Source organism: Poecilia reticulata, linkage group LG4 (genome assembly GCF_000633615.1).
Source record: "Poecilia reticulata strain Guanapo linkage group LG4, Guppy_female_1.0+MT, whole genome shotgun sequence".
Taxonomy (NCBI): Eukaryota; Metazoa; Chordata; class Actinopteri; order Cyprinodontiformes; family Poeciliidae; genus Poecilia; species Poecilia reticulata.
The window spans coordinates 2,114,667-2,132,212 of NC_024334.1; the positions used below are offsets into that span (position 1 = coordinate 2,114,667).

At 38.2% G+C, this 17,546-nt stretch overlaps 1 protein-coding gene across 12 annotated transcripts in view; it reads left to right on the forward strand.

The window, feature by feature from the left end:
- Positions 1–17,546, forward strand: part of LOC103463088 (discs large homolog 1-like protein) — a 119,043-nt gene that overhangs the window by 90,617 nt on the left and 10,880 nt on the right. For 10 of the 12 annotated variants that reach the window (XM_017304455.1, XM_017304454.1, XM_017304456.1 and 7 more), the window contains 2 exons: positions 9,250–9,364; positions 17,088–17,270. In XM_017304455.1, the coding sequence (XP_017159944.1) occupies positions 9,250–9,364; positions 17,088–17,270 (298 nt within the window). Of the gene's footprint in view, positions 1–1,043; positions 1,129–4,766; positions 5,044–9,249; positions 9,365–17,087; positions 17,271–17,546 lie in introns of those variants that run through there. The other 2 variants (XM_008406254.2, XM_008406253.2) reach the window with 2 other exon arrangements.

Sequence of the window (17,546 nt, forward strand, 5' to 3'; positions counted from 1 at the left end):
CTCCTGTTATTGGTATTAAATATGGAGCTGCAGCCAAACACAGAAAAAAGCACAACACAGCTAAATATGGTGTGTGTGTGTGTGTGTGTGTGTGTGTGTGTGTGTGTGTGTGTGTGTGTGTGTGTGTACAGATAGATAGACATAATGTAGAAAGATACAGGGAGGGAAAAATAGCTGATTTCAGCATCAGAAGTAGATTTGTGTTTGTGTATAAAATCATTTCATACTAAGTTACCATCCTGAATGTGTTTATTGTAGCTATTAGCAAGTATAAATATATCTAATATTTCTGTTACAGCTAATAACCAATATTTACCAATATTAGATATAGTTCACTACCATTTTTACACCTTCGGTGGGGAAAACAACCAGATAAACAGATAAAAATAAATATTGGTTGTTCATATCAGCCCAGTTTTATTTACCAAACCGATAGCGATATGTAAAAAATATGACCAATATTGGCTGATACCGATGTTGGTGTCGATATATCGTTCCTCCCTAATAAATACACCGTTGTGTTTAAAGTGTGTCTAAATGTAACACACATTTAAAAAATAACATCAACATTAGGTCTGAATTGATAATTACTTTAGTAATTTATTATTCTGACAATTTAAAAATATTCTTATTTTGCAGATTTTTCATTTAACCACTCAAGTTTTTGGTTTAGAAATACATTAAAATATTAATAAATAAGAAATTCCTCCTATAAATACAAGAATAAAAACATTCTACCTTGAAATGCAACAATAGTTCCACAAAATATTGTGATAAAATTTTAAACCCATATCGCCCAGCCCTTGGCTCAACTATGATTACCTTCACACTGCAGAAGGTAAGGTAAAGAAAACACGAAAACAGGTCCGTGTTTTCTTTTTTTGTTTGGTCGTTGTTCACAGTTCAACCTTAGTGTCCCGCATGCGCAGTAGAGGGCGCAATAACGTCACACTAGAGGGCGTCCTCAGTGTTTTGCCAACTGCCATAAAAAAGAAAGAGAAGAAGAAGTGTTCAGTGTTTCCGGAAGTAAACATGGATGCTAGTGGTGGAGCATATCTTGTGATTCTGCGAAGTTGTTATCCGACCGGAGCAGCGCATTAACAACTCAACCCTTTACAGTCCGCCATGGTTGGTGTTTGCCTTCCCGGTTATACGTATCAAGACGCAGAACAGTGACGTTTGTCGAGTATCGGTGACGTTCAGGTCGGGTGAATGCGATCTGATTCAGGTCGCATTTGAAAAGATTGTATCGCATTTCCAAGTGGCCCGGGTCACATTCGGAAAAATGCTTACCTGTGTTGTTCAGACTGTCATGAAAAGATCACATACGGGTTGCAACGGGCGCTTCAGCCGTTTGTTTAGCGTTGCCTTGGTTACCTGCAAGTCTCCGTTTATCCGTGATCAAACATGTTTGTCCATTAAGATGTCAGTTTTCTGTAAGATGTTTGTTACAATTTATGTAGGTTTGAGGCAAAATACGGTAATAACAGCGAACCTGAAGCAGACTGAAAGCAAGGTTCACCAGTTTAAAGCAAAAAAATATATATAATAATTATCGATATCGACTGATTTGAAACGCTTATATTGTGATATGTTTTTCAGCCATGTTGTCTTAATTAAGACTCACTTCAAGCATTAAAAAAAATCCCACATATAGGTCCAGCATTACTGTTTCAGCACCGTGGATTGTTTTTTTTTTCTCTTCACTGCATTTTATAAACACACAGTCTTCATACACCAATAACATCCAACATACACTGCTCAAAAAAAATAAAGGGAATGCTTAAACAACACAATATAACTCCAAGTAAATCAAACTTCTGTGAAATCAAACTGTCCACTTAGGAAGCAACACTGATTGACAGCAGGGACCCTCGACGGGTCAATCAGTGTTGCTTCCTAAGTGGACAGTTTGATTTCACAGAAGTTTGATTTACTTGGAGTTATATTGTGTTGTTTAAGTGTTCCCTTTATTTTTTTTAGCAGTATATATAACAAGAAAGGTTGGAGAGAGGAGAATGTAACTGATTGAAAAGGTCTGAAACTGAAATCCTCAGCTTCTTTTTTTTTTTTTTTTAAGACCTCTGTGTTCCCGTCTCGTTTCCGTTTCCTCGGGTTTCTGGTACCGTCGATGTTTGTGTTGATCACAAGAATATCTTGTTTGCAAAATAAGCACTAAATGTTCCAGAAAGGGCTGACCTTTGGGTTTCATATTCTCCCACATTATTAAGTTTCCTCATGTTTGTCTGTTACGCAGAAGTTTTTATTCGGTGGGATTACACTCTGCTGTCAGCACACACACACACACACACACACACACACACACACACACAGAGGCGGTTTCTGTCAGCAGCAACACTGAGGTGATGCAGAGGGGATTATTCACTCCTGTTAGCCTACTTATTAAACTTTGCATGTGTGCGTTGTGCGTTTGTTGTCATTTGGTGGATTAGCAGCTTCTCTGTGTTTTGGCTTTTAAATGTAAGTTGTAGAAAAACTGTTGACTAAATACTCGCTCTCCTGGCTCCTTGCTCGTCTCTTGAACGTGCTCCTCTTCTCCACCTGTCAGCTCCTCTTCTTCTCCCCGGTTCTTCTGCCGTCTGCGGCAATGGTCTGACTCACCGCCCACACAAATGTGATCTCGGGGATTTGAGGCATCCGTTGTAGTGGGTAGATGACTGATTTGAGATTTGCTGTGTGACGCAAATCACCGTTTTGACTCTGCAACTAGATTCCAGCATAAAGAGACGAGATTTAGTCTCTGTTTTTCGCTTTTCTTTTCTCATCTCTTTTGCAACTTGATCATTCTAATCAATACCTGCATCTACTCTTTAATTATTGATGAGCCTCAGTGCCAGCACTGTTATTTTTAGAACCTGGACCTTATATTCCCCGATGTATGTTATATTATATAGGACTGACTTAAAAGGAGATTTTGTGTGTTTTTTTTGGAAACATGAAACTAAAATGGATCTTTTATTGGATGTTTTTGAAGTAAAATCAAAGTATGATATATTGCAGCATTAATTAATTGAATAGTATGTAAATAAATGTAGTATTTTCCAGTATCAAGTTTTAGGGAGGTAAAATTGCTGGAATTATTTATATTTTACAAATCTTGGTAAAGGAGAAATTACATCCTACATATTTTTATATATATATATATATATATATATATATACACACACAGTTGAAATCAAAAGTTTACATACATTGAATAAAATGACATAAACCTTTTTTGTTTTAGGTCAGTTAGAATTGCTAAAATTATTTATATTTGATAAATGTCATAATGAGAATTATTATGACTAATTATGTCTTTAAATCAGATGTTTACGTACATTTTCTGAGTATTCTAAGATCTTACAACAGCTAAAATATGACGCTGCTTCTTGGTGCAGCGCCCCCACAGGCGAGGAGGGGAACAGGTTGTTCAGTCAGTTTGGTTGATTTGACACAGTTCAGTGTGAAAGCTGAAAATGTGACAAATGTTGCAATTTGGCCCCCAATTGAACTGAGTTTACCCGTCTATAAGTTGCACTTAAAAGCCTTTGATTTGATCAAAAAAGCGACAGTGTGCCATATTTATCCGGATCGCTTTATATGTTGTTCTGGAGTAAAACAGCGCCCTCTAGTGGCTTAATATGGGTTAAATCTGGTTGTGCTTTCTGACCTCGAAGCGATTTTGTGTGGCTCTCTGTCAAAATGTTTTAGTTACATTACGGCTACCGGAGTAATACGTACTGTGCTTTGACTGACTGGCTTATCTGACTGTTTTGTTTCGCTTCCTGCGCCTTACAGTCCGGTGAAAAAAATATTGAAAATAGACCATTCATTTAACTGTTTGCCTTATAATCCAGTGCGCCCTACAGAAAATACGATAGTTTGATAAAAACCAAAAGATTTTGAGGCAACGAGATATTTTTCAAATGAGAAGAACGACCGGTAATTAGATTGTTCAGTTTAAACAGAGACGGTAATTATTACCACAGTCTGTTCTCAAACATTTCCCTTAGGCAGGTTTTCGGTTATGATCCAGAGATGCTTAAACAATCAACAGAGAGCAGAGAGAGATATCTGGAGGGGAAGTATTGGTGCAGTGCTCACAGCCCTGGAGGCGCGATCTGCCCATCTCCAGAGGTTTCCCGCCCGATGCACACAATGCAGAAAACGGCAGCTGTTCAGTGGAGAAACAATGCTCCTCCTGGGAACAAGGAGAGGAAAGGTAGATGTAGGAAGCAGGGAACATGAGCCCCAGAGCCATTTGTCTCTGTCACCACCCCCTCCCCCTTCTCTTTCTCTCTTCATCATCCTCCTCCTCCTCACTTCTTTCCCCTCTTCTCCATCACTCTCTTTCTCTCCATTACATCGTTTTCAGTTGCTCTTAACCCGATAACGCTGCTGTATGTTGACAGAAGAACTTAATTGCGGATTTTGTGAGACTAAATTGAAAGCTGAGGGGCAGAAAATGAAAATAGTGACTGTTTGGAATATTTCGGTCCCTGGAATCAGTATTCAAATCGCTTGGTCGGGGCTTTTTGTGTGTCGTGGTGCTGAAGCGACTCCCCAGGCCAAAGTAGGGCAGGAGAGCCTGGCACCGACTCAGCTTCCTGCATGAGTGACCTGAGGAAACACTGTGTGTGTCTGTCAGTCAGTATATGTGTGTGTGTGTGTCTCCGCCCTACAGCAAGAGAGGGGGAGGAGCAAAACGAACACGCTAGTGAGCGAGGAGTGGAGTAAGAATAGGGAGTTAGCATCTGTTGTTTCTGGCATCTGAGCAGCTCTGGACTCGTTCTAATGCACACTAATTCATTTTTAAATTTTTTTTTTTCTAATTTCCTCTCTTCACACACACACTGCATATCCCCCGGCCCCTCCCACACACGTTGCTGCTCTCTCTGGCTTTCCCCAGCATCTCCGCTCTCCTCTTTCTGCTCCTGCACATCCCTGGATTGTGAGAATCAAACGTCTCTCTCTGTCGCGCAGTCAGACTCTGATCTGAAAGCCGCCGTGCCTGCATCACGTTGTGGACGCCGGCCGTGTGTGAGTACAGCCGACACGGAGACAAAACGATCGCTTGACAGTTTGACGTCTTGCCTCTAGTATGGATGTGACTTTTTCAACTTGAAGGAGTGATGGCTGACTGAACTTTTTGCTAGAAAATGCTAAATCTACAGCTTCAGGTTCTGCTCTCGTCTTTCTTTCTCGTTGCCTTTTGTGCTTCTAAGGAGTCAGGAGGAATAAAATCTCATCTGCAGCCTCGGATAAAAAAAGAGGAACAGTTTTCCTCTCCATAACTTTTTCATGAGTCTATCAGAAACGTTTTAGCTGCTCTCAATCAAAACTGCACTCATTTTTCATCTTTTTGCCGATATAAAACTTCCAATGTTTTTTATTGGTTTTGTTCTTTAATGTGCAGATTTATGTCGAAGTACAAAATTCATCATTTTTGAGCTGGATTACAGAAAATGATGGTATAAATCTCAGAAAATGCCAAACTGGGGTTTGCACTGGAAAGACAAACAGTTTGAGAGAGAAAAAAAAGGAGAAAATGTTTCTGCAGAAGGTCGTTTTGTTTTTCCCGTTCTTTCCAAAGAGCTAATAGAAGCAAATTTTCCTCATTTTACAGCCAAATAAAGACATAGGATTTTTTTTATTTGTGATTACGTTAACAGAAAATAACAAACTAAGCACTAAAGCATATAAATATCTATTGGTATAAATTATGTCTAATTTTACTTTAACCATGTTTTGCATTGGCTAGTTGCTTGCATTACATGAAATTAAAAATTAAATTAATCTCTATTTGAGATGCAAATGAAGCTGAGCTGAAATTTTTTGATAAAATCATAGATATTCAGCATCCAGATTGGCCCAGCTCGCGTGTGCAGATGCATGACCGCCTGTACCTTGAGTGTGATTGAATTACTCCGGGTTAATTAGATTGTGTCGTCCACAGTAATGGGTCAGACACTCACACAAGGACATCCTTCAGTGGGGGGCTTTTTGGGTTTATTACTGCTGCTGGAGCTGAGTGGGAGACGGTCAGCACAGATTTATGACACATTTCTGTTTTTTTGTGTTGCAGCTTTGGATTTAAATACTGCAGTCCACTCACTAGAGAGTCCACTAGTTAGAATCCATCAAAACAGCAATCATCCCGCTATATCTAAGCACATTTTTATATAATTAGCCCTTCTACCTTGAGCATTTCCATAATTGATGTGCATTCATAATTGAAGAGGCACAATGACATTTTTATTGCCACTAGAAAAATTGGGTCAGGAACTTGAGTGTTTTTGCTGCACACAGCAGAAGGACGCTGAAACGCTGGAAGGATTGGACTCTGCGCTGATTGGCCAACCAGTTGCTCTTCTGCAATTTGGAAAACAAACTGAAAAACTTACATAGAAATATTCTCATATCGTCTCTTGTTTTTTAAGGTTTTACACCATAATAAATGTTTTATCGTAGTTTGTGAATGCAAATTAGTACTTTTAACAAACTGATTGTAATATGCTTTAAAGCTGCAGTTTGTAACTTTTATAAAAAAAAACATATTTTTTTATAACCGCCACCGTGTTGTGACAGTATAAAATGAGACGGATAAAATGAGAATAGATCAATCTCCTCCTCCTCCCTGTCTGAAAAACGTACCGCTCCCATCGAAAAACAACCAATCAGAGCAAGGAGGCGGGTCCTATCGCTGCCAATCAACTTGTCAACACTATGCTAAATGTGCTAATGGCAGAGAAACAATTTACCAATCAGAAAAACCGTTTATCTGTCGTCATTGGTGGCTATGCTAACTAGCGTTAGTATTCATGACAGGATCTGCTATCAGGAAGAAACTTAATTTCAAAGTTTTAGTTCCCTTTGTAGATTATTCCACTTGTAACATGACATTTTTCCCATGTTATCAGTGAAATAATCTGCCAGTGAAGTTGGTACTTTTTCATCACTATTAAATAATTATTGACTTAAAACAAGCTCCTATATCTTGCTGAAAAGTTTTTGGAAAAGTTAATTTTGTCTTTAAGATATTTGCAATAAACCAAAAATACTTGGTAAGATTTTGTGTTTTTTCATTACAATCATTTATTTTAACTTATATTTTATAATAATGACCAAAAAACCCAGATATTTTTTTTTTAAATGTTCTGGATTCCATTTTTTTCTCTTCTTGCCTCTTAACTTCCTGGTTGGAGGGAAGGGATTTAGTGCCCCCATACCTAATGGATAAATTTGCTGCTCTGTGAAACCATTTTAGCGCTAAAATGTGTAATTATCCCAACCAAGAATAAAAGAACAAGTCTGACATTTACAGGAAATCCCTTCCCAAATGTTCGATTTGGCTCCACCTGCTGTGTTTGAGCATTTCAGCCAAAGGACTAATAAAAGCTTAATGAGTTTCTGCAGCAGCGACGCTGCATCACGCCGAAGCTGAGCCACTGAACGTCACTCTGTGACATCATCACTCGGGTTTTAACTGGACCCWTCMGCTACGACTCGCACATTTTCYACACCACAGCCGTTTATGAASTCATAAAATCAGATCCTCATTTGAATCACGTGTGTTTATGAAGTTRATGAGTTTTAGGGATTTTATTTAGTGAACTTTGGTCTCTATATTTCTTCAWAATGCAGATTTTATTAGCGGTTGGCATGTCGAGGAGAGGAATTATGATTTTGTTTTAAACTCCCCATGTCTCAGAAGTGCCAYGTTATTTCAGAAAGTYTCTTTTTARCTTTCTACAAACTACATTAACCAATCTCRGAGRTTAATACCTAATCAGAGCTAATAAACKTAAGAATGAGAGRACAACACCGCAAAAACACAAAATCTTACAAAGTATTTCTGGTCTAGTTTCCAGAGCAAATGTCTTATTACCCTTGAAATAAGACAAAACTAACTAACAAGTAACTTTTCAGAGAGATATAGGAGCTTGTTTTAAGTAAATACTTCCTTAATGTTGATTAAAAAGTTCTAGTTACACTGGCAGATAAATGTACTTGTAATAAGACATGGGGATAATGGAGAAAATGTGTTGTTATAACTGAAAGAACCTTCCATTGGAGCTAGAACTGGGTTGCTAGGTAACGGGCTGGGTTTGGCTGGGGTTGCTAGGTAACGGGCTGGGCTCGGCTGGGGTTGCTAGGTAACGGCGAAATAATCTGCCCGTGAAACTGCAACTTTTTCATCAATATCAAGCAATTATTTACCTAAAACAAACTTCTGTATCTTGCTGATGAGTTACTTTTAAGTTGATTTGTTTTGATTCAAGTGTACTAAGATATTTGTGCCAGAAACGAGACCAAAAATACATGGTAAGATTGTGTTTTTGCAGTGAAAAAATGATTAGTTTATAGTMATYATAGCAAAATTGTGAGACATTCAACAGATTTTTCTTATAACTACAGAATATGTTCATCAGAATAACCTCAATAAAATAGAATATCTTTAAAAAGTTTAAACTATATCAGCAATTTATTTTCATATATGTGTTATGTAGCTCTACCAGATGCACAGAGTTGTATTTTAACATGTTTTGGTTAATTTGTTACTATTATAACTTACAAAAACCCTAAATCTAAGTTCAGCTAATACAGAAWATTAGATAAAACCAAAATTTCTGAAACATAAATGATGTTATGGTGAAAGTTTTTGTTTCACTGGCAAATTATTTCACTTACAACATGGAGAAAATGTCTTAGCTATAATAATCTGAATTAAAACAAGCTCTTCTGTCTTGCTGAAAAGTAATTTATGAGTTAGTTTTGTTTATTTAAAGTACAATAAGACATTTGCACCAGAATCTAGACACAAGTACTTGGTAAGATGTTGTTTTGACAGTGTTGCTTGATTGTACTTMTAAAATCTCTGTTTGTTCACATTAAGGCGTCGTTTGTGCTTCACTAAACTTCTTGCGATTCTAATGAATTTTAAACTTCTTTTTGTTGAACTGAAGTCATTTGTGGAAATGTGATTATCACTGGGAATGATCTTCCGCCCCCCCTTTTGGCTCTTTTTATTATTTTTTTGTCACGCTCTGCTCTTCTCTTTCATCTTCTGAACAAAAATGATTGAACTGCACAGAATCGCTGCTTCCAATCTGGAGCAGCAGGTATTTTATTTAAAAGAAAATGCCCTGAACCAGATCCCACTTGTATAATTACTMTTTTAAAAAAATGTGCAAAAAGAAAAAAAATATTTCTCTGGGGCTAACACTGTTTCCTCCCTGTTTTTAGAGTACAGTCGATTCGAGGCTAAGATCCATGACCTGAGGGAACAAATGATGACCAGCAGCGTCAGCTCCAGCTCCACGTCTCTCCGCTCCACGCAGAAACGCACACTTTACATCAGGTACTGAAAGCCAGCCCACAAAACCCAGAGACGTCTGATTCTCCAGTGTCCTTCTCACTGAAAAGAATCTAATCTCAGCTGCCTGCTCGTTTGTGAAATCCAGAGAAAAGGGTTATCGCTGATAAAATCTCCATTAGATTTAGTGGAAAACGCAGCATTGTGTGTCTCCTGTCTCTTGTTCGGTCCTTACCTGGCTTGTCTGAATCACCACATCCGTCCTTTTACGTGCCCGCTCTGCCGGGGCATCTAAAGGAGACAGAGGCCCAATTTCAACTCCTTAAATTACAAAGTCAAATTTAGTTTATGTCATGGAGCATTTTCATAACAGCGTAAGTTAGCGTGGTCACTTGACTGCGCTATGGAGGGATTGTTCRTATGTAAACACAGCGGACACAACAGCAAAAAGAGCCGGGCCGGCCTCTAAACGCTCCCTGGTTGCCATGGTTACCAGCATCTATCTTGCTGTTTTGTCATTAGCTAGCATGTTGTCAGTCAGTGGACTACAGCTGTTTATCACAGCGTGATAAAACACGTTATTCTACCAAATTGATGTAAATGAGATGCGTCTTAATGATCCGAAAGCTTTAAATGCAGGTGAGTCGATAAGTGACGAGAGAAAATGGCCCACATGTCTGACTTTTTTTTGGTCACAATTGGAGGTAAAATGAAGATGTAGCTGCATCCAACAAGGCAGGTGATGGATGCAGCTGCATCCATCCCCAGTTAACACCAACTGCCAAACAGCTAGTAGCTCAGTGCTCCAACGTCMGCACATTAAAAATGTAGCAGGTTGAACGGGATGCGGTGTGCTAAAAATGACAACTGCAGATGTTCAATGCAACTTTGTATGGGAGTTTCGTTGGGCGAYGGGAGGTGATCTGCRCYGGTGGCGAGTTGTAAATCMTTTTATTACCCTAATTGTAAATAGTCTTAAATATTTAGAATAATGTAATCTTGCCTGCCTGCAGAAGGTGATATGCGCAGGAGAGTAGCTGGCTGCTGGCGCAGCGTGACGTCGACTGACAATCCCTCTATGAAATGGAAAACACGTAACACTGAGCCTTTAAGTTTGACGTTACATTGCAGTTTTAGACACTGTGTTTGTAGAAACTCTCTAAATCAATTCCTTAAATGCCTTAAGTTATCTAATCACTGGTCTTAAATGTTGTCGCAGGATTATTCTATCTTGTATGGAGCTAGCTGCTGATAAACAYAAGCTAGCTAGCTAACTAGCTGGTGTTTTTTTTCTATCATGGGTAAGTGCAAATGTATCACCAGCTGTGCTGCTTGACGTTCATTAGCTTAAATATCACTCACGCTAGCATAGAAAAGGTCTTAAAATGTCTGAAATTTGACTTTCTGTTTGAAAATAACCAATCAGATTTCAAGTACTAGAAAAATGTCAAACAGGAAGTGATTGGTTCAGCTGCTGCTGTCGGGTGTGACAGATTTGGGGTGTTTGATGCTCTGGGCTGCTGTTAGGTGTCCATGCATGTACATACAGTATGTCTGAACACATCGAGTATTTGTAACAAATACTAGTGCATTGTGTGTAATAGACGGATTAACCTTTTCTGTTGCCTCAGTGGAAATGTCACTGACACAAAGTGACATACGGTATGTCCTGTGTGTGGAGCTGCCCTCTGTGGGAAAGGTGTGTGTGTGCGTGCGTGGGTGTGTGTGAGTTGCTGCTGTTCTCCTCCCTGCTTCTCTGACTTATTTTCAATTCACACCATTATGGTCTATTTTAAACACACTGCATGGCTCAATACTCTGACACTGCAACTGTTTACGACACTGCGGAAGGATTCACCTGAAGAGGTGATGGTTGGTGCAAGGTATGACAATACCGGAGCACTTTATGTTCTGCCGTTTCTCAGTGTTTGGCTTCAGAAAGATGGGAAATATTTGACGAGTCCTGGCAGAAATGTTTCACAATCAATACTAACCTGCGAGGGCTTGAGGATTTAATGAATTTGTAACAAATCGAGATGCGTAGAAGCTCAACTGGGGCTTGAGGTATGTTTGAAGGTTTTGAGTTTCACTGTATACTGAAAAGGGCATTGTTGTTTGCTGGATTAGTCCTTTTAAAATGACCGGACAGACAGGCTTTATGAAATTTAATGTCATACTTTATGAACTATCTAGAAAAAGTGTTTAATTAAATGAGATTTTAACTGGGGCTGCATTCACACCAGCCCTGTTTAGTCCGCTTTAATTGAACTCTAGTTCAGTAGGTGTGAATGCATAATCAAACTCTGATTTGGACCAAAAACGCAAACTCTTGTCGTTCTACAAACCTCGGTCTGGGTTTGGTTGAAGTGAACTCTGGTGCAATTCAAATGAGATCGCTCCAAAAGCAGGAAGTGAACAATAACTCAGTGCATTTTGGGTAAATAGAACCAAAACAAACGCACTAAGGTAGTGCTGGCAGGAGAAATGGCTTGTGTTTTATTTTTTACCRAAGACAAAAGAAATCCTATTCGTTAAAATCTGATGCCACCCCATACTTTTTTACATTTCCTGAAGAAGAAAGTTGAGCTTAGTGTCTTCTTCTGTTGTCTTTGTGTCGTTTCCTTCAGTGGTTCTTGGTGCAGCGCCCCCACAGGCCAGGAGGTGAACAGGTTTTTCAAAGGGTTTGGTAAATTTGACTCAATGCAGTGTGAAAGAGAACCGCAGCAGCAGAAAATGTAACGAATAGAACCGAGTCTGCTGGACTAGCAGGTGTGAAAACACCTTTACATTCAATATTTCACATGTTCATATCACTGTTAAATCGAATCAGCTTAAAGATGCTGAATGTTAGAGGTGTGTGATCCAATACCAAGATCATCAATACCAATAAAAAAATGTATGAAACTTTCAAACTGCAGGTGTACTTAATACAGTTTTCCCCAAACTTTTTCCTGTGAGGGCCACATAACTTTTCCCTTTTCTGGTGGGGAACGGAGTCAGTTTGTAACAGAAAAAGTGTTACACGTTTATCACCTGCGCTGCCGAAAATTCTTGACGGGGTGCTGGCGTGTTACTGGATTGATTTTTACCCAGAAACAAAAAACCGTTAGTGAAACGGTCACTGGGACTGGCTAGTATATATTCCATTGAGGGAAAGTAACTTTCACATAAAGGCTCGTTTTGAAGTATAAGCTGCTACTTACAGGCATTGCTTGGAAGAATTCGACCTGGAATGTGGCGTTCATAACAAACACGTGTGTTCATCTGCTCTACCGCTAGCAAACAACCGTACTGTTTAACATAAAAGTCAAGCAGTTCCCTAAAAGTCCAACAGATGGCAGCAATGCGCCATGCAAAACAAAACACCCACAGTTTACAGGACACACTTCCTGCTACAGAGCCCTCTGGTGGTTGAAGAAAAATCCACATATAAACCGGAAAATACAATATAAGGAAAAAAAATCTGAATGCTCTCTGGTATTGTTCAGGAGGCCGGACCAAATGGGGAGGCGGGCCAGATCCGGCCCGCAGGCCGTAGCTTGGGGACCACTGACTTAATACTTATTATTTATCTGTGTTACATCATCAAACTTCTGACCTTGAGGCGTTTTTGTGGTTTTTTCTTTAAATAATTTTGTTAAATTAAATTGAAGTATTTCAATCTAGTTCTGGGCTGTTTTTCTTTAGATTTGTCCAGAAATGTGTCTAAGATTTGTTCAAAGAGATGCAGGTGCACTAAAAGGACAAGAGGTTTATGCTGCAGTCTGTTTTCATATAGTTGCCTGTATTGTCCGATCTCGCACAGAAGTATTATACATCTCCTTTTGTTTCACACTCTGAAATAAAGCTGCATTAGCAGAAATCCCATCTCAGCTTTTGGTGGAAAGCTAAACATGAATGGAGTAATAATTTAACTCTGCAGAAGTCCCAGTCAGCCACAACAGAAGCTTATTTAACAAAGTAATTGTGTTTTTGTCACATTATTGTAATTATTAATGTTTGTTCTCCCTCTGGAGTCATACCGCGGAGATTTCCACTCACAAACAAATAAAATATGTCAAAACTAAGAGCCGGTAATTGAATTAGAAACACATTTAACAATTCTACACAACATCCCTCAGTGACACCTTTTCTTTGTCTTTTTTTGGTTTCATATCATTGGGGATGTTTGCATTTCATCAGTGACTTGGTATTTGACTTTATACCAAATAAATATTTTTTACTCTTACTTTAGTCATTTCTTTGATTACTTCAGTACCGTTTCTGGTTTCCACCCTGTGGTATTTTCTACAGTCTGTAAGGTCACAGCGTTACACACAGCAGTAATTAATGCATGTCCTTTGCTTGTGTAATTACATTTCATTAGTTTCCTACACAGGAATTACACAGTAAAATTAAAGTTAAATCAGCTGCTTATGTTAAATATGGTGAGTTTCTTCATCATCCTAATAAAACCTGCCAGCTGGATTCATGTGCAACGTGTGAAACACTTGCTTATATTCTGCAGCAACAGTAAAACAAAAAAGTAAAACAAAGGAAATAAATACTATGAATGTTGCTTCTAGGCAACAGCTGCCCTTTTATTTTATGCATGCGGTAATGGAAAGTTACCTCATGCTTTAAGTATATATTTATTTTGTTGTTTTTTTTAAATTAATTTTACTATTTTAAAAAAGGAACAAAAAGGTCACACAAGGTACCATGTATGTTTCATGTTCTGTTAAACTGTTTTTATTGGCAATTATAATACAAGAACTTAAAAATAAATTCATAGATATGAAAATAATGCAACGTGTCAATATGCAAATGCTAAACTGCAGTTTTATTTGCAGAAGCCTTTCAATAAAAAGCCTAAAAAAGCTGTTTCAATATTAGTTTCCACAATTCTGAGACTACAGATGATGTTTTGTGATGAAGGCCTTTTTCGTAAACAACAAATAAATCATGTTTTTTTTCTTAATTACAACAAATTACTGACTTATCTCTGCAGGAATTTGACCTCTATTCTTACAGGTTAAATTAAAATAATGCTGATTTTGAAACTTTGGCTAAATTTGTTACGCCATCTGGAAAACTCCTTTTTTTGAGCTGCAAATAAACAGCTAAAAAAAAAATTAATTTGGATGATTATGTTTCCGTATTTTAATTTAGGATTGATTTATGCGCAGGGAAGTGGTTAAGTTTCAGTCTGAAGTGCTGGTGAAAATATTCCCACTTTCCAAGTGTTTTCACATTTCGTCAACTTACAACTGAAAACATTTTAATTTAAATTGTAGGCGAACACACAGTCGTGAAGTGGAATGGTAATAATCCATGACTGTTCAAAACGTTTCTACAACTAAAGATATAAAATGTTTATATGTATTAGTGATTTGACTTTGATTTTTATGGTCACAATTCAATTCATAGACAAATTATGATTCAGAAACCAATTTTTCTATTCAAATAATCGAGAGATTCTGTGTAAATTATGTAACTTAAGGAAAAAAACTGTGATTTTTTCTTTAAATTTTAAAAGAACTCTACTGTATCAAATGGTATCAGTTTATATTTGAACAGAAGTATGTCAGGGCATAAAGTTCTGTAATTTAATTAGCTGTATTTACAAGTAATCCCTCCATATAACACATATTATTACATATATTTATAATATATAATGTATGTCATGTATAACATAATATTAACGCTATATTAAATCTTAAGTGTATGCCTGATATATAAAAGAAAAAGGGACAAAGCAGTGCTTTGCTGCTAATTGTCAACACTATGACAGCTTTATAACAAGGTCAAGAAAACGTTTCGATTAAGAAAAAAAATAATAACAAAGTAGAGGGAAGCAGTTCAGTTGTTCTTTCTTGACTTTAATAACCGTTAATTCCGCAGACACATCAACTCTGACAGATCAGAGCAGGTGTTTAAATGAGCTAATCAACCGCTGCAGTGTTAGCTTAGCAGCTTAGCTAAGCTAACACTGCTAGCTAAGCAGTGTTAGCTTAGCTAGCTAACAGCGGTAGCTGATCTACCACAGCTTTTATTAAACTTAAAACTTATCAACATAAAACTGTAACGTAGTGAACGTTTTGTTCTGTGTGTCTGAAATGTTTGAGTGCTTTTTGGTGTTGAATCCTGAAACATTAAGTATCGTTTTTGCCCGTTGCCGTGACAACGAGTCTGCGTGTAGCTCAGCCGGCACAGAGAGTGAGGGGGAAAAAGCGGTTTTGAGTTGTTCTTCACAGTTTTTCCGCATTATTTTCTCCTTTGCTGTAGCTCAAAGCATTAATTAGTCGTACTTAACATCTCCAGGTTTCATTTAGTGAACGGAGTGGTTCGGCCGCAGCAGCGCCGCTTCCAGGGTTGTGCGCATGCGCGAAATTTCCGGACGTAAACTATAACTTGCAAGGGGTTCATATGTGTAATTATCTGGTCTAACAGCACTTTTTTGTGCTCCTCTTTTTCTAATATTTTAGTACACGTTTTCTCCATGTTATTCAGGCGCTGTTAAAACTCTGGGTGGCGTTTTTTTGACCTTTCGTCAGGCTATTTACAGCTCCATCTCTCTCTCTCCGTCTTCTCCATCTAATTTCGTTGTCACTCACTCCTGTGCCTTTGCCCTGTTTTATTGATGAAGCCAGGAAGGACATTTGGGAATTCAGTTTATTTCAGCCCTAGTTGCCTTGCATTCACACAGTTGCACAAACATATTGCTGGCCTATTTTTCCCAGGTCTTTTCCCTCTGGAAGAGTTTGCTTCCTGCAGTCACACACACACGTTACCTTTCAGACGTAAGAGCAAGCATGAATTACACAGAACTGGATAAAAACCCTCCCTCCTAACTGTTTTGCTTATTAAGTGTTTAAATATATGAATAGTGGTGCTTAATCTGAAGACACATTTTCACACAGGTTAGGAGGAATATTATACTAATCTTGCAAAAACCACTGTTGCCACTTTCCAGTCCAAATATTTTAGTACACTTCAAATATGACAAAACTAACATTTCAGCAAGATATAGGAGCTCGTTTTAAGTCAATAACTCCTTAATTTGATTAAAACACACTAGTTCCACTGGCAGATTGGGAAAAATGTCTTGTTGTAAGTGAAATAATCTGTGTTTTTTAATCAATATTAAGAAATTATTGACTTTAAAAAAAGCTCATATAAATTGCTGAAAAGTAAGTTATAAGTTAACTTTGTCTTATTTCAAGTATATTAAGATATTGGCACTAGAAAATACATCTAAGTATTTTGTGTTTTTGCACTGTAACAGCTCTTTTAACAGAACTGACTGTTGGATGCATCATTGTCCCAAAAGACTGTTGTTCACTGCAAAAACACAAAATACTACTAAGTATTTTAGTCTAGTTTCTAGTATAAATATCATAGTACATTTAAAGATAGATAAAATTAACTTAGAAGGAATTTTTAGGAGCTTGTTTTGAGTCAGTATTTTTTTAATACTGATTTAATGAAAAGTACTAGTTTTATTAGTTCCACTGCCAGATTATTTCAGGACATTTTTCAGTGATTTAAGTGATAAGTGGAGCTAAAACCTTTACATCATTTTTAAGGAATTATTGACTTAAAAGAAGCTCCTATATCGTCCTTAAAAGTTACTCGTTAGTTTTGTTTTATTTCAAGTATACCAAGACATTTTCACTAGAAATTACATCAAACATACTCGGTAATACTTTGTGTTTTTGCAGTGTAATCTGCCAGTGCATTAAATTTAGTCTGTTTCCCAATGAATGTCTGTTTCTTTTGTTTTCAGAGCTTTGTTCGACTACGATGGAAGTGCTGCAGATCTGAGTGCGCCCAACCAGGCCCTGCCGTTCGGCTTTGGGGACATCCTCCATGTGAGCAGCGCCGGCGAGGAGGAGTGGTGGCCCGCCCGCCACCTCAGCCCCCCACCCCCAAACTGCCCTGAAGTGGGACTCATCCCCAGCCGAAGGAGGTCAGAGCGCGAAGGCGTCGGTGGGGTTCACAGGCTGTGTCTCTGGGCAGCTGATGGGATTAGTAAAGCAGTGATCCTCAAACTTTTTCCTAGAAGTTTCCCCGCAGTAACGCAACATCTTAATTTACACAACCTGACACACAAAGATCCATCCATCCATTTTTTTACACCCTAGTCCAGGGGTGTCAAACTCCAGTCCTGAAGGGCCGCTGTCCTGCAGTTTTTAGATGTGCCACAGGTACAAAACACCTGAATCAAATGGCTTAATTACCTCCT